The sequence below is a fragment of the Nipponia nippon genome, unplaced genomic scaffold (genome assembly GCF_047370975.1).
Source record: "Nipponia nippon isolate SJK-2023a ecotype South Korea unplaced genomic scaffold, ASM4737097v1 scaffold_5, whole genome shotgun sequence".
In the NCBI taxonomy this organism is placed as follows: Eukaryota; Metazoa; Chordata; class Aves; order Pelecaniformes; family Threskiornithidae; genus Nipponia; species Nipponia nippon.
This window is the reverse complement of record NW_028262369.1, coordinates 71,815,536-71,831,361: the sequence shown is the minus strand read 5'-3', so window position 1 is coordinate 71,831,361 and position 15,826 is coordinate 71,815,536. Positions and strand designations below refer to the sequence as shown.

Below are 15,826 nucleotides of genomic sequence, written 5' to 3'. Positions count from 1 at the left end.
GGCATGGGAACATCTCAGGTGAAAGATGCCAAAGTAATTTTGGCAAACCTGGAATGGTTCCACTATCTAATCCACATTGTCACAAAACAAGGAACATCCTGTTGACAGGAGGCTGAGCAAACCTGATCTATGCAGTCAGCCTTACTTTCAGCAGGAGAATTGAGCAGGGTGACCTTCAGAGGGTTCCTTCCAACCTAAATTTTTCTGATATTGTCACTTTAAAAAATAACTTGGGATAGTTGTGAGTAAAGAAAATTGCGTAATGTAGTAAAATACACAATATAATATACTTGGCTTTTCCAATAGCTGTCCTTCTGTAATGTGCTGCATTTCACCTAGTGTACACTAATGTGGATGAAAGACAGAAAAACTTCCTCAGATTTAACAGCAAAGGTAAAATCCTATTCTCATTGAAGTTCACGGGGTGGGGGAAAATGCACTGACCTCATTAGAGCCAGGATTTTCTTTAGAGGGCAGGATCCTGTGTGAGTTGGTAATCACTCCCTGTCACCTCTGAAATAAATGGAAGAACATTAAAACCTCAGTCTTGTCTATCCAAAGCTCACACTCCTCATTTTGTGGTATGAAAGGGCTATGTTTCATCTTCAGTTTGTCATAATCTTAAATTTTAAGGTCAATGTAGTTCTGTCTCCATCTTAGGTTTTTTTCTTTCCACCGTTTCTTTACTTACAACCCTCCAAAGGCAGCTTCTTTAGTCAGTTCAGTGTTATACGGGTATGGGGTAGTTATCTAGAACAGGCAATATTTTATGTTTAGCCCTGGTGGTTTTTATCATTGAGCCAGTTAATGCTGTTATAAGATCTATCTTGTTTAGCCCAAGTTGCAGTCTCTTACTCCCTTGAATGTGTGGCTTGCCTTTTATATTTCTGAGGCTGTTTCTGTTCTTGTTTACAATTACAGATACTAATTATGGGGGGAAAGATGTTCAAATCCAGCACAATAGAGTGAGCTGGAATGAAGAAACACTTGCATAGCTTATGGGGAAGATGTTTTCGACAAATATGCCTCCAGCAGAATACCCTGAAAGATAATACTAAATTAGATATTGTTTGAGTCTTGATGAGTCCATATCAGATGTCCTCAATTTACTGGCAAGAGGTGGATTTTTTTTTCTTTTTTTAAGCTGTAAGACTTGCCTGCCTCTAGAGTTTTCCTAGGTGATGATTGAAAAAATACAAAATGAGTCTTTTCCTGATAAAAGATGCAGGTTCAAATAAGATTGTTAATGTCACTATAGACCATGCCTGTCTGAAAAATGATTATGAAATAAAAAAAATTAAAAGCACTGTACTGAAATTATCTCCTCAGATATTCAAGTGAAATTTACCCATTCCCATCAGTGATTATGACTTATGAATATCTGAAGGCAGGATGTATTCAGTTCACTATTATGTAAATGAATGAAAATACAAGATTTTAGTTACCAAAATATATTTTGCTAGCAGCTAGAAAGGAATTAAAACATTAAAGCCAATGGAAATCTAAGTGACCTCCTGCAGAAATAGGCTGCTTTCCTCTAGACAACCCGTTACTCAATATATGTATGAATTAGGTAAATGAGAGACAAAAGCAGAAATGTTATGTAAAATCACAGTTGAAGTATTAAGATACTAAATCAGATGTAAATTGAGTAATCATTGCGGTATGTAGATCTCGGGGAGAGTCACATGGGTGGGGAAAAAAGTGCAGCAGCTTTTCTGCTGTTCACAAGGAACAACCACATGAGTGGAAGAATATTTAGCATCTCAGTGATCTCAAAAGACTTAAAGGATCAGGTCCTTTTTTGGAGTTTAGGCATACGTCAAATTGATTGTACGCACACTCGCTTCCCTGCTCTTATTTTGCTCCTCTCACTACAAATAGAATAGAAATTATCCTAAAAGACCTATGGCCCTGTTTCTGTTACACATTTTGTCTTTGCTTGCTATTCATCCTTGTCCCCTGGGGAACATTTTTCATTGACTTAGCCAGCATCTTGCTCATTCCTATACCTGTTTGCGCTTCCACAAAGTCTATTGCTTTTAATCCACCATACAAGAAATGTTGCTCTATTCATCTGAAGTATAAAACAAGGTCCCTTTGTGAAATACCCTGTTTTGGTCAGCAACTGCATTTTCTGTCCTGTCTTTATCTACTTAAATAGGCACCTGGGGGCTCAAACCATGTCATTCTTTGTGCTCTGCTCAGTGCTAAGCGCATGGTCTGTGCATGGTAAATAAAAAAATGTTCCATCACTTTTACGCTTTCCCCGGAAAGTCAGAAGAAACAGGATGACCCAGAGCTTGTGGGGAGTGCAAAGGAGGAGTTCAAACACCGCAGGAAAGGTTGTGCTTTTTTGTTGTGGGCCTATTTTGGTCAGTTTTCCACATCCAAAACTGTTCTGATGTGAAGTGCAGCCTTGCAGCTCTCAGAGTAAGAGGGTCTATGGTCTCTCCTGGGCTGAGCTTCCCACCTGCAGTTTTTACACTGTGGCCAGATCTAGTAGCTGGTGGTACCACTGACTTGCTTCTCATGCTCCTGTTGGGCAGCAGGCGCCCTGTCCCTTGCTTGGGGGTGGCAGAGCCAGGAGGACATGCTGCTTTGAGTTTTGTCTGATCCAAGGTGACAGCTTGTTAGACTGGGACTCACTGCGCAAAGCTCCTTTTGAGCTAGGGCTGGTGTTGGGCCTCCAGAACTGCATGTTGGGCTGCATCCAGTATCTTGCTGTTTGTTCCCCATTGAAGGCAGTCTTTGGGTTCTACAGCTTTTAATAACCCTGGCCTTTGGGCTACTGTCCTGGTAATGTTGTCCTGTGTTTTAATTTTCACAGAGGCTTAGAGCACTGGTTTGAGAAGTTTCAGCATTTTCTTGTTCCCCACTCGCAACCCAGCCACCCACCCAGCTTCTGCCTGGTGGGCCAAGAGATGAGGAGCGTCTCTCGCAGCTTTTCCTAGCCCTCTCATTCTATTCCCTAAAGCATTTCTGGGTCTGCTCCAAAAGTCACTTCTGCTCAGCTCTTCTGGAGTTTTCTTGAGGTGGTCCATATCCCTTCCTGCAGCTGCCTCACTCTGCGTGCATTGCAGTCTTTTAAGCCAGCTTTTGCCTGTCAGTATCTCTGTCACTGATGTCAAGCTAAAGCGTTTTACATTGTGTTCGTCACAGGCGGCGAATACATATGTGGTCATTGACAGTAGCTCAGCAGAAACACAATAACTTGTTAAGCCACAGTAACTCAATCCTGTGTCTGAGCTGCAGCTGGAAGGAGCTTTTTGGGCTGTTAACCCTTTTATGGCTGCTGCACTCTAGGTTTATGCATCTTTTCATGTGTCAGTACATGAGAAATAACCATATATGATTTGTGTGGATATGTCAGATAGGAAGATTGTTCGAAGGATAAATGAGAGCGTTTCCTTGATTTACAGCTCTAGGGATGTGCTACTGAATAGTATGTGAGGTGTAGAGAAGTGTTTTCAAAATACCACATCGCACTTCCAGAAGTAGATTAGGTATATAGGATCCTCTCTTCATTTGACTTCTACAAATAGGATGCAACATGTTTTGGAAATGTTAACAGTAGTTCTATTGAGGTTATATATTTTATCAAACGATATTTTTTTGCTGAAATTATTTGTTGTAGACAAAGGTTCTAGTGATAGCTAGTGGGTCTTGAAAGCAACAGAAAAGGTTAAGATAGGATATGTGTTTGATTGCTATTGAGAAAAAGATGGGTCACAGGAAAAAAGAAAAGGGCATTGCTTGATATGGTACTTCTGTTGCCTGTCCTCTGGCTGCTTGTGTGCAAAGATTGTGTTTTTACAGAAACACAGCTAAGGGAAGTTGATGTAGTTGTCATGCAGTGATTTAACTGGAGAGGATGGTGTTCAGGTGGCGGAAGAGAGCAAGCAGGATTGATATGGGATACCCAAAAGGAAATATATCTAACTTCCCTTCATTCTGTGTGAGTTTTTCTTTTCCCTTTCCCTCATCAGGAAGTTTGTAGAAACTTTAGTGCTACACTAAATTGTTCAGATGGTGACCTGTGCCTCTTCTCATCTCTGGTTTCACTGCCAGCATCATGGTGCTGAGTGACATTTTATCTTTTGTCACAAATTTGCACCAGTTGTTTAACCAGACCCATCCTGTGCTGCGAGTTTGGGGCTCTCTTGTAGTAATTGTTTGTTCATAATAGCTGTAAGCTGATTGCTATGATAGTTGTGTTGATATAGAAGTTGGGTTTTTTTTTATTTTTTGTGATGGGTAGTAAAGATAATGCAGTTTCAGACAGGGAGAAATGCAGAGGGAGGTGCAGAAATGGTAAATGACTAGAGTCGGATATAGCAGAAGTAGCCTGCTTAGCAGGGTTGGCAGAGCATTATAGGAGTGGAACAGCACATTCATATTTTGTATGCCAGTAAAGAACTCCTGGGCACCTACTGGGATGTACTATAGAAAAGATTGCTTTGAAACTGGGTGAAAACATGCTGCTGAAATACAGTGAGGATATTTAAAATGTCACAAAAATGTGAAGAAACTTCAAAGGTGAAAAATGTAAGAGAAGGCGTGGAAGGACACGTAAATAGAAAGAAAGAAAAAACAGCCATCTGATAGTTTGTTTCCCTATATTTGAACACTTGGATTGAAATGAGAAAGAGATCACTGGGCAAACCTTATAGATTTGTATGGAAGAGTAAAAAGGAAACAAGAAATATTAATGCAATTGTAATAGCCATATTGAAAAGACGAAACATTGATCATGAAGAATTTCATGTAACCTGATATTGACTGGTCCATATAATATAGAACAGAAATAATTGTTCTTGAGCAGGTTCGACTTATAATAGTGGCAGCGATTGAAGATTGCATTCAGAAGGAGAAGTTGAAAAAGCGAGGCTTATTCACAGGAACAAAAGAAAATTGTGGTGACCTAATTCCAGCTTTTGTTGTGCAGAATATACCAGTATTGATAGCAGGACAAATTACTCTCACTGTCAGACATGAAAGCAAGATTCACGTGATGCTGCTGTGCTGCACTACTCTTGCTTTCAAATAGGTCTTAAATACTTAGGGAACAGGTGATGTATTGGTCCAAAGAACATTATGGCTCATCATGTTCTGAGAAACTGCTGTGATTCTTCTTGGGACTGTGTGCTATGCCTTCTGCACTGGCAGGTAGTAAGACCGTTCCTTGAAATGCAGCGTCCTCCCATTTTTCTGCCTGTACCATCCCACATGGACCTGCATGTGCCATGAAACTTATAACTCATATGATATATTCCTGCCCTGAAGACTTTGTTTAGGCTTTTTTGGTCATTAATTGAGGGTGAAGCCCTCCACAGTTTCCCAGGTTTTTAAGACCATTTGGTGCTTTTTCAGAGTTAATCTGGAAGACAGCAACAATCTCAAAGTGCTCTATGCATTTTAGTAGAAGAGCAGCAGGATAATCAGAGGCAAGGACTACTACCAAACTGACAGAGTTATTGGGTGCAGGAGCTAACAGTTACTTGTGTGATTTTTTTTTTTTTTTTTTAAATGAAGATAGTGCCTTCATTTTTACATTTCTGACATAATCCCATGTGGGACATGTAAAATATTAATCCTTCTGCAAGAGGGTTTCTCTAGAGGTCCGTGTATGTATACAAGATGGAAATCGGCAGCATAGGCCTCCCTCCCTGCTTCATTGATGTCTGAGGCCTTATTTGCAATTGAAATCCATCCCTGTCTTTGTAGGACGATGGCCTACCTGAAAAGACTGGGTTTTACGTGAATGGACCAAGTGATAACTTTGCCCCAAGTTCCTTTATGTGAACGATGAATGTGGTGTTTCACTCACAGACACCGCCAGACTGGCTCCCTCCACCACTCCCTGCTGCATAATCTCTCTTTTATCTTTATTCACAAACCCTTGGAGGATGAAGTCTTTGCACACTTTCAGCTGCTCTCTAATTATTACTTATTTGCTGGCACTGGTTTGTGGTTTACATGGAAATGCAAGCTGCCCACTGCTTTTTAGTTTTCTGTTTTCATATGCAGCTCCTCGGTGTTGACTTTCTCCTCGTGCCATTGTCCATTGCTTTATGAATAAAAGCATGGCTTTTACCAAGGTCTATACCAGTGTCATCATTAGTTTTACAAAGAATAAGTTGTATGTCCCATCGTTTTGCAAATGCCATTAAACTCTTGCTGTCCCAAGAAGCCATCAGCCAGCTAAGCCAGTGCAATCAGCAGTAAAATGAGAGAATACGTGCCTTACTAACTGAATTGATCACGTATTGACACCAGGCTATGCCCTCCATAAGATTCTCCAGTAAAATCTACCTTGTGGATAGAGTCAGAATTGTGCAAAATCAAAGGCTCATTTTGAAGTCTGCAACTTCTTCAAGACACTGCCTTACCCTGGGTGAGGTTGCACTTGAGCATAACGCCTATCCTGACCCGGGCCACCATTTGAATTCAAAATAGGAAGTGTGTGTGGCATGAAAACCTGAAGCAAAAGAGAAGTGGAGTGAAGGTTACGGGAGGAGGAGGGTGATGGTACAGGGAGAGAAGCTCCAGGAAGAAAAAAGGAGAAATTCTTAGGAAGCCTCAGTGTAGAAACCTGAGAGGTGTTAAGGATATAGATGGATTGTAGTTATTTTTTCTTATCATCCTTTCATCTCTAAGAACTACTGTAGTAGATTACATTAAGGCTTTCTGAGTATTTTTAATGATATCTGAAGAAAAATTAAAGAAATTAACTAACTGGGCTGGGATCAGGAAGTTGAGGAAAAGTAGAAATGGTGTGTTAGGAAGATATTATTCTTGCACATGGTCTTTATATTAAAATATTTCATAGAATCATATAATATCTCAAGTTGGAAGGGACCCATGAGGATCATCAAGTCCAACTCCCTGCTCCTCACAGGACTACCTAAAACTAAACCATATGACTAAGAGCATCGTCCAGATGTTCCTTGAATGCTGGCAGGCTTGGTGCCATGACCATTTCCCTGGGGAGCCTGTTCCAGTGACCGACCACCCTCTCAGTGAAGAACCTTTTCCTAATGTCCAATCTGAACTGCCCCTGATGCAACTTCATGCCCTTTCCTTGTGTCCTATCGCTGGTCACCAGAGAAAGGAGATCAGCACCTCCCCCTCCGCTGCCCCCCTTGAGAAAGCTGTAGACTGTGATGAGGTCACCCCTCAGCCTTCTCTTCTCCAAGCTGAACAAACCAAGTGACCTCAGCTGCTCCTCCTGAATCTTGCCCTTGAGGCCTTTCACCATCTTGGTCACCCTCCTCTGGACACACTCTAATAGTCTGATGTCCTTCTTATACTGAGGCACCCCAAACTGCTCACAGTACTCGAATACTAGAGAGGAGAAAGGTCAGCTGCTTCACTGAGGGAAGGCAGAGTGGATAGTGGGCACCACCCCGACTGTCAAGGACTGTATCATATGCAGGCTCATCCCACTGTAAAGTATGACTACGTTTTAAGTGTTAAAAACTAGCGTCACCTCTAGATATGTCCTAGTACAGTTAATGGAGAGGTGTAACTGGAAAGCATGCATGGTACACATTAATGTACTCAAGTATATATGTAGAAAGGCGTGCTGTTCTCATTAGAATTATTTTTGAACCTTTTTAGCTACAAACTGTTTGAAAAGTATTAGCATTTATTTTGATGGTACAATTCTAATGAAGCAAAATAAACAGTATGAATCCCATTCTGCACTTAATAGCTCCTGTCTGTCAGACTGGAAGCTCCCAATGTGCTCATCTATTTCTTTAGGAAACCATTTTCTCTGTGCCTTTTAAAGACCTTCTCCAGAACATCTTCATTTTTCACTATGAAGAGTCCTGAGGCCATTATGCTTTACTGGGGTAACCAAGTCTGCTAGACCTTTTTTACTTATTCTTCTATGGTACAAATTATACTATTCTTTCTACGCTGCTGCTGTACTTCAGATACAGTCAACAGCATGTGTTGACTTCTTCTGTCAGGCACTGTGTCTCTGTATCTGTCTTCCCTTCTTTGTTTTTTCCTCCGTGCTCTGTTATTTTCTGTAAATGCTATTTATTACGTACTGTGGTCAGCATTCTGCCAGATCTATCTCACTGCATTTAATTACGCCATGGTGAAGAGTAGCTGCGGAGTTAACAGAAGTTGCATGCTCACAGAGCCTTGCTATAGGTTTTTTTTTTCTCCAGCATGAATGTTGAATCATTGAATATCAGCTGAGTTTGAAATTTACCTGAATATGTTTTACTATTCCAAAGAGATTACACAATGGCCCTGATTAGCAGCAGGTTTTGTAATACCACTTAGGCTTTATCACAGTGGAGTACTGCCAGTAATAGTCTTTAATTCACTTATATGTACCAATTCATCTCTGTCAGGTTTCTATTAATTTCTTTGCTGTTTTACTTTGTCCCTATCCCCTATATAATAAGGCATGATTTCCACATTTATGTAGCCAAAATAAAATAAAAAAAAATTAAATCTTCAGCACATTAACTGAGGTCCTTTGATTTGAGACAACTGTGCCATCTCTCCATTTATGTTCACAGTTAATCCACTTTTCACAAGTTTAATGTATTTAGGAGAAGCTAGGTGGGTCAAGTGACCAAGGGGCAGTAACAATTTTACTGGCTAATTTAGATAAAAAGTTTCGGGATTGGGTTAGGTATATTAACTGCAAAGTGGAGGGTAGATGTAGAATTAAAACATACACACACACATAAACACGCTTGTGAAAAGCCACACTATATTCAGCGTTAATTTTTTTCATCAGAATGATGACCAACCTTGATTACAAGGGTGATTGCCAGAGATAAAGAACAAAATTGCTGCATGCACCATTTTGTTTTATCTGGCACCAGTTTCACAGTGTACTGGAAGATCTAAACAGTTGAGTTCGGGGTTGGTGCTCCAAATTTGTGTGAATGAATCAGTGTCTGTGGTTGCTGTTGAAGCAGATCCAACTGTATATTTGTTCTTTCTTTTTCATTGTTAGGATTGGTGCAAAGCATCAGGAGTTACGGCAAAAGCAACTGAGAGGCCTGAGTGATTATTCTACTGGTCCTGGAGGACCTGACATTGACGATGATGAGATGGATCCAAATTATGCCAGAGTGAACCACTTTCGAGAGGCTTATCCAGCAGCAAGCATCTACAGGCCATCATCACCAGCAGTACCAGAAACCTTTGTATATCCACGTGATTCTCCTTCAGCGCCAATGGAGAGGGAGCACTTGGAAGGACTGTATGCAAAAATAAACAAGCAGCACTACCCGCAGAATCCTGGTGACAGGTAATATTGCCACCTGGCATTACAAACAATGATAGCTTGGTGGGGAGAGAGCCTGGGGCTAGGCGGGGGGGTGGTTCAGATGCCCCAAACCCCTGTATTTACTGACTAGAAAGCCATGGATTTCCTCTTAACCAAAACCATGATTTGCTGCACAGTATCCCCAAAGCATCTGAGCAAGGCAGCAGTCAAACAGAAATCATTAAAGAAAAGTCCATATTTCACAAGCGGAATGAATGAACTGACTCCAGTCCAATTCCTGCACTGCTGAGAGAGTGTTTTTCCCTCTCTCAATCGGGAAAAGTTCTCACCCTGCAGCAAAAATAATCTCTGTTTTCAGATCCGTTTTGATCCTGCTGATCATCAAGTGCCTATTAGTAACAGGTTTTGTATGATAGCATGATATATTGCATATGTTTATGGTTTAGTTTTCCCCAGCTGTGTGATATTATGCACTTTAAATTAGGTTGGGGAGAGGACTGGGAATCATGGCATTTTTATGCAGACTCTGAAGTGTGGCTCCACAAGACTGATTGCCTTTCACAGCCTTTCCAATAACCAAGTGGGAAGGAAAGAACAATTTTTAATCCTTACTGTCAAGCTTCCAGGTTGATAGCATTAAAGAAAGATGGTCAAGTTTTTCCCTGGATTAAAAACAAAACAGAAATTCCTTTGAGTTGATGATGTACCCACCATAATGATAATTTTAAAACTGGTTGCTTCTGGAATTTGGGGCTAAAAGAACGTAAGACTTCATTACTATCATGGCGTTAATATATCGATGTTGGGTTTTTTCAAACCAATGTATGAGTGCATAGGCAAGATATACAAGTCTATGTGAAAAGAAGAGCTGACAGAGTAAGACGTGGGGGACTTAAGGAATTGTTCACGCATTGATTTCATATTATAATCTGTAGTGTCTCCCCATAGCTTCAATCTGTGCTATGTGATATCACACTTGTTAATTTTGGAGAAATATGTGAGCACAGATATAGGAGCATTTTCAGTTTGTGGCATCATAGCACTTCAAAAACGTCTCCTGAGTCATTGCTATAAATAGTAATAAAACACTTCTGACGTAAATCTAAGTTTGTAGCAGGGAATGGGCCAAGTATCTCTCTTTTTCACCTAAATACAGTATGGTAGAGATCTTTCGAAACATAATGACATTGCTGAATTTTTCTTCCATATTATTAACTCTTCCCCTACTGCATAAGGGTGAAGAGGGTGAAATAAGAGGTAGTGATCGCAGCTTTTTGCCATCTAGCGGGTTTTGCTTTACTAGAAAAGGCTTGAGGCGATTGTCACTGAAGTCGCACGAACGTTTGTATATAGGGAAGGGGTCAGAAACTGGGTTCATACTAACTTAATAAACCAAGATCTGAGAATTCCCAGTGGGAGGGAGTCTAAATTCAGGTTCATATATTTTTCAAATATAAATATATACAGATGTAACTCAGTTGGAGTAAGACATTGTCATAAAGGCTGCTTCATAATTTCAGTTTTAACAGGACTTTATAGCTTTACATTTTAAAGATGTCATCAGTTTTGAAGTGTGGTCTATACATTGTTTTTCCATGCAGCAAAAAAAAATGCTCAAGTCTTTCCCTTTGGCCTGTTTTATTTGATTGCTTGTATTGAGGTTGTAGCTACACTGAATGAACTCCTGACTTGCTATGTGGACAAGACTGAAGTCCCAACCGTGTTTGGATTCAGTGTTGGGATCCTGGATTTTAGTGTGGATTTAGCTGTCATTGCATGATAGCATGATAACTCAGTGAAAAACTAAACCCAAACCATCTAACAGGCAAGAAAAGTTACCTCGTATCTGAACCCGTGATCAGAAGTCACGCTGAGAGGCTGTTCCATCTGTGTTGATTCTGTACAGAAAGACAAACAGTCCACAACAACTTCGCTTTGTTGAATTTCTCAGGCTTGTAGAGGCTGTTTAACCAGATTAGGAAAAAATAGGAAATGTGGGATTCTTATTAGGCTGCCTTTGTTCTTTTTTTAAATCTTTCTTTCCTTTGTCTCAGAGACAAAAAGGTTGTTGTTATTCGCCAGCAGAAATGTGCCAAACGTGAATAATTTTATGTGAATTTATGCAGTGGGTCGTGAGGTCTCAGCCAGCAGTTGTTGAATGTAGTGGCAACTTCAGGCAAGGAAATCTTTCTGTGCTAGAGGGAGAGTATTGAAAGGAGAAAGAGTTGTGGAAAGAAAAATCCCTGGATAACATGTTAATTACAAAAACAAATCTGCTTTCAAGGGTCAAGTATGAAAACTACCTTGTCTGCCTCAAAATGATGTGAAAGGGCTAGAATGGATGCTTATTAGCCAAACCAAAGTTATTTTGTGTTTGCAGGGTTGAACATTTATCAACACAGTTGTCGTGTAATAGCTCATGCTTTGGTCTTGCTAACGCATGCATGCTCTCTCTCGAAGTTTTGCTATTAATTTTACTTTAGATGGATGGCTTTTTCTCCCACTTCTGACTCTCAACTTGTAATATAGTGTGTGGAGACTTGATCAGTGACTATAGTAAATGGGTTTTGGGGTGGAAAGGGGATTTGAACGCAGAGAGAAGAGATTATTTCATTTTGGTCTGGGAATTCCAGTTATGTGTCATTATGATGGAGAATTAAAACTCATCATTTGAAACAAGAAGTTCATTTTTATTTCATTTTATTTTTGCAGAAGAATGTATTAACATAATTAATGCCTTCTAAAATTTGGAGGCCATTCGTAAAGTAAGAAGCTTAGTGGTTGAACAAGTGCTGTTCACAATTTGTGTGCGCTTACTTACCTTCCCTTTCCTTGTCACCAGAATCCATCGAGTGTTCCTGGTTCGTTCTTCTCAGTAGATTCGTTGTTTAAACTGAGAATCTCCCTCAGAATGCAGAAAAGCAATAGCTGCACATGTACGAAGTCTGTTGCTTTCATCATCATGAAGTATGTTTGCTGGCTTCAAGCACGGTTCCTCAGGGCACACACAGACCTGCTTCACATTGCTGTTTGCATACTAACGCCCCCTTTACCTGCACTTGCACCTGGCATCTCAGGGGTTTTTTTGCTTTGGGTTTTTTGGGGGTTTACTTTGTGTCTTATATGCAACTGTTGTGTAACGTTCTTCTGCACTGCTTCACAATTGTTGATTTTCATTCCAACAATGACTATATTCAGTGAAATAGATGTAATTTTTTGTGTATATTTTGCTGAAAGCTTTGGGATTCTTAACTAAGAGAGGTGCTATATAAATGTAAATTGTCCTTATTAATGAGTATAGCGAAAGCATTAGCATGATCAGTGTATTCTGTCAATGTTAAGTTAAAGAGAGTGAAAAAAAAAATTAGCTGGCAAAATCACACATTTCTTTGTAAATCAAGCATTTTTCTGTTTATTTCTAATTAGCCACAGTTTTCTGTAATGCAAATGGCATCCCAAAGGATGGTGCAGCCTGCACAGCCACCTTGTGCAGCGGGGGAACTCGCAGGGTCTTTGCCTGAGACGCTGTACGTTTCGCCAGCCTGTGGCAGAGGCTCGGTGATCTGTGGCCCATATGTTCCTGAAACGAGTGGTAAGTCACATCTCTCTCTGAGTTTAGTCATCAAGGCTGTACCATGACAGTGCTAAGTTGCACCATGGCAGAGCCTAGGTGTCAGACCAAAGCCAAAAGAGCATATGCACAACGCTATTATCACTTAAATGTCAGGCGTGTCACATAGTGCAACCCTTTCTCACGTTTGAATAAGCAATTTCCTCTTTTTTCCTCCCTTGAACACGGTGCTGTCAAGTATATCCAAACACCCTGAGTACATCTCCGGAAAGATTCTAGAGACTTCGCTCAACTTATTTCCTGAGTCCAGAACTATGAAACATTTAAAGTCTGATGCCAAACTCATCGCCAAGTATAATTCTTCATTTATTTATGTGTCTTATCTTGGGGAATTTCAAAGTGCTGGTCTGACAAAAATGAATACAGTTTTCCTTTGTTTAGCGAGAATAGATTCAGAGCTGTATCTTGTTGCAGATTTTAAAACATACCAATAAAAAACGCAGCGCTGTTTTATTACATAGGAGTAGAGTCCAAAGCCCCAGTCTAATCCAGCTTTCCATTTTTGGAGATGTTATGTTGGGTCCCACTGTACAAGATCTTATACTCCACAATGTTAATTAATTAATTAATTAATTGGAAAATGGATCTTCCTTATTTCAGGGTGAAAGTTTCCTTATGGAAACTTGCACTCTCCCAGAGTGTTCAATCTAGCAGCATACAAATGAAATGAAACCCGTACCTCTGCGCCACCCTAACTCTGCCCCTCGTGTCCCGCCCTCAGAGTGGGCCAGAGTCATGAGAGAGGGGCAAGACATTGAGCAGTCTGCCTCTCCCTGGAAAGGATCAAAGGAAAAAATTGCTGTGTGTGTCCTGAGAAACCAAATGGCAAATGTAAGCTATGTGTAAGCCTGAGAGGAGAGTAAAAAGGGTCCGGAGTTCTGGAATTTAGCAAAAAGAGCATTTTTTACTAAAAAGCAGGCTAAACGCTTGTCTTTTGGGCAGGTGCAGTTCATTCCCATCCTGCTCAATCCAAGACCATAGGAATCCAGAGCTGCACAGAAAAGGCTTTGTTCAAAAACGGCAAGTTAGGGTTGCCCAGGTATGTTACTTAGCCCTAAATTTCTAGTCAGCCAGAAACTGAAGTTTTCTTGTTCTCAGTACAAAGTGCAGTTGGCACTGCTCACTGTGCATCCATCTACAACGCCTTTTATCACTGAATAGCAAAAAAGCAATCCACTGCTCTAGGATTGGATGGTCCTTTAGTCAGGAATGGTTATTCTTTAAGATGGATAGTGTGGAGGCAGGGTAGAAATTGAAAAATGTGTAATATCTACATACTCTTTGCCACTATACCTTATGTTACACTGGAAAGAACATTATGGTCATTCATTGAAATATTTTGATTTGCAAAGCATCGCAAGCATGAGCAAGCCATGTGCTCTCTCTTACCACGTAGCCTCTTCTGCTTGGTGTCCTAAAATCATCTACACTGTTTCCCTGTCCTTTACTACCCTATACCTCCTGAGACCGTCCTCTGACTCCTTTACCTCTGGAATTTATTTTTTTCTGAAACATACAGCAGGGTCTTCTGAACCTTTGGCTGCGATCTGGTCACTGTTCCCCAAACCAGAAACTTAATGTTTGGCAGCTTACTGTCCTTCCCGGGTGATAGAATTCTGACAACAGCTAAATTCGAAGTGCCATTGGCAAGTATAGCAGAGGTTCAGTGGTTCCTCAGGGCTCTCAGTAGAGATGTCCTGCTCATGGGAGCATGGCAGTCCAGAAACCCCCTTGGCCACCAGTTGCACAGGAGTGTAAGTTGTGCCACTGGAGTTACACTCATACTGTGTTTTTTGCTCATGATACTATTTGTCCTTTCTTCCTCAGAAAGGACAAATGGGTACTGCATACTAACTGTGCTAATTAGGGAAAGCGTTAAGTACCTGGACCTCCTGGGACATGTTTAAATAAGCCTTGGCTTTATTTCCCACCTATATGGGAAAAAAAAAAAAATCTACTGGTAGCATTCAAGAAAAACTACTTTACAGATAGAGTTCAAAGTGCTATTTCCCAGGAACCCCTCATCCAGATCCTTCCAACTTTGGGACCCTAGCCCTATCGTTCACTTCTCATGGAAACCCCACATTTTGTGGAACTCAGGTGACCCTGAGCATTTTAGAGCATGTCTAAACAGAAGGAAGTTGTTAGACTTTAACCAGAGCAGAGCTGCTGCTGCCATGTAATGTGTGCATGCTTGTTTGAGGCCGTGCATTCTTCAGCAGGAATAAATTCTGTCAGGAATAGTCACAAATCTGCCTGCGTGCATCCTGCCTGCTAGGGTTTGCATTTGGATCACCTCACTTATTGACAGATGTGTAAAATTTTATATACTGCACTCCCACAACTCCCTTGCGACTGTCCTGCTGCAGATGCTGGTGAGCCTGAGTTTTGGCAGCTGTGTTAAGCATTTGTATGCATTCAGGTTTTTTTTTCCCCTCCAGCCCTGTCTTTTCTTATGTGATATATTATTGCATGGAATTATTTTACGTTAATTCTGCCTATTTATTGGTAATGTCCCATTCTTTCAGTCGTTTGGATGCAAAGGCAAAAAATAGGTCCCTGGAGAAAGAGCAGGTCTGTTACTGGAAGATGAGACCATACCAGAGGATACAGAGTGAAATGCAGATGGTGTTGTCAGCCTCTTAAATGTACAAATAAAGACAAAATGAGATCGTCCATGCAGCTGGAATGAAATCATATGGCCTTGCATGTGTTCCTGCCATAGCCTATTTCCTAGTGTGAGCAAGAGATGCTAAATTCTGTCTCATGCAGGATGTTGTTTGACCAAAAGCTCATACTTGCTCCTTTAATCAGCAGCAGAATAATCTGTGTATGTATTAACTTTTTTTTCTGCACAATATTTTTTAACAAAGCACTATTTAACTTTAAATGCTAATATGTGTGTGTGGTTAATTAAGAAGCCGGAA

The 15,826-nt window shown here is 40.6% G+C and overlaps 1 protein-coding gene across 1 annotated transcript in view; it reads left to right on the top strand.

The window, feature by feature from the left end:
- PARD3B (par-3 family cell polarity regulator beta) overlaps nucleotides 1-15,826 on the top strand; it is a 427,889-nt gene that overhangs the window by 335,867 nt on the left and 76,196 nt on the right. The window contains exon 20 of the mRNA XM_087732270.1: nucleotides 8,993-9,289. Within this exon, the coding sequence (XP_087588396.1) occupies nucleotides 8,993-9,289 (297 nt within the window). The remainder of the gene's footprint in view (nucleotides 1-8,992; nucleotides 9,290-15,826) is intronic.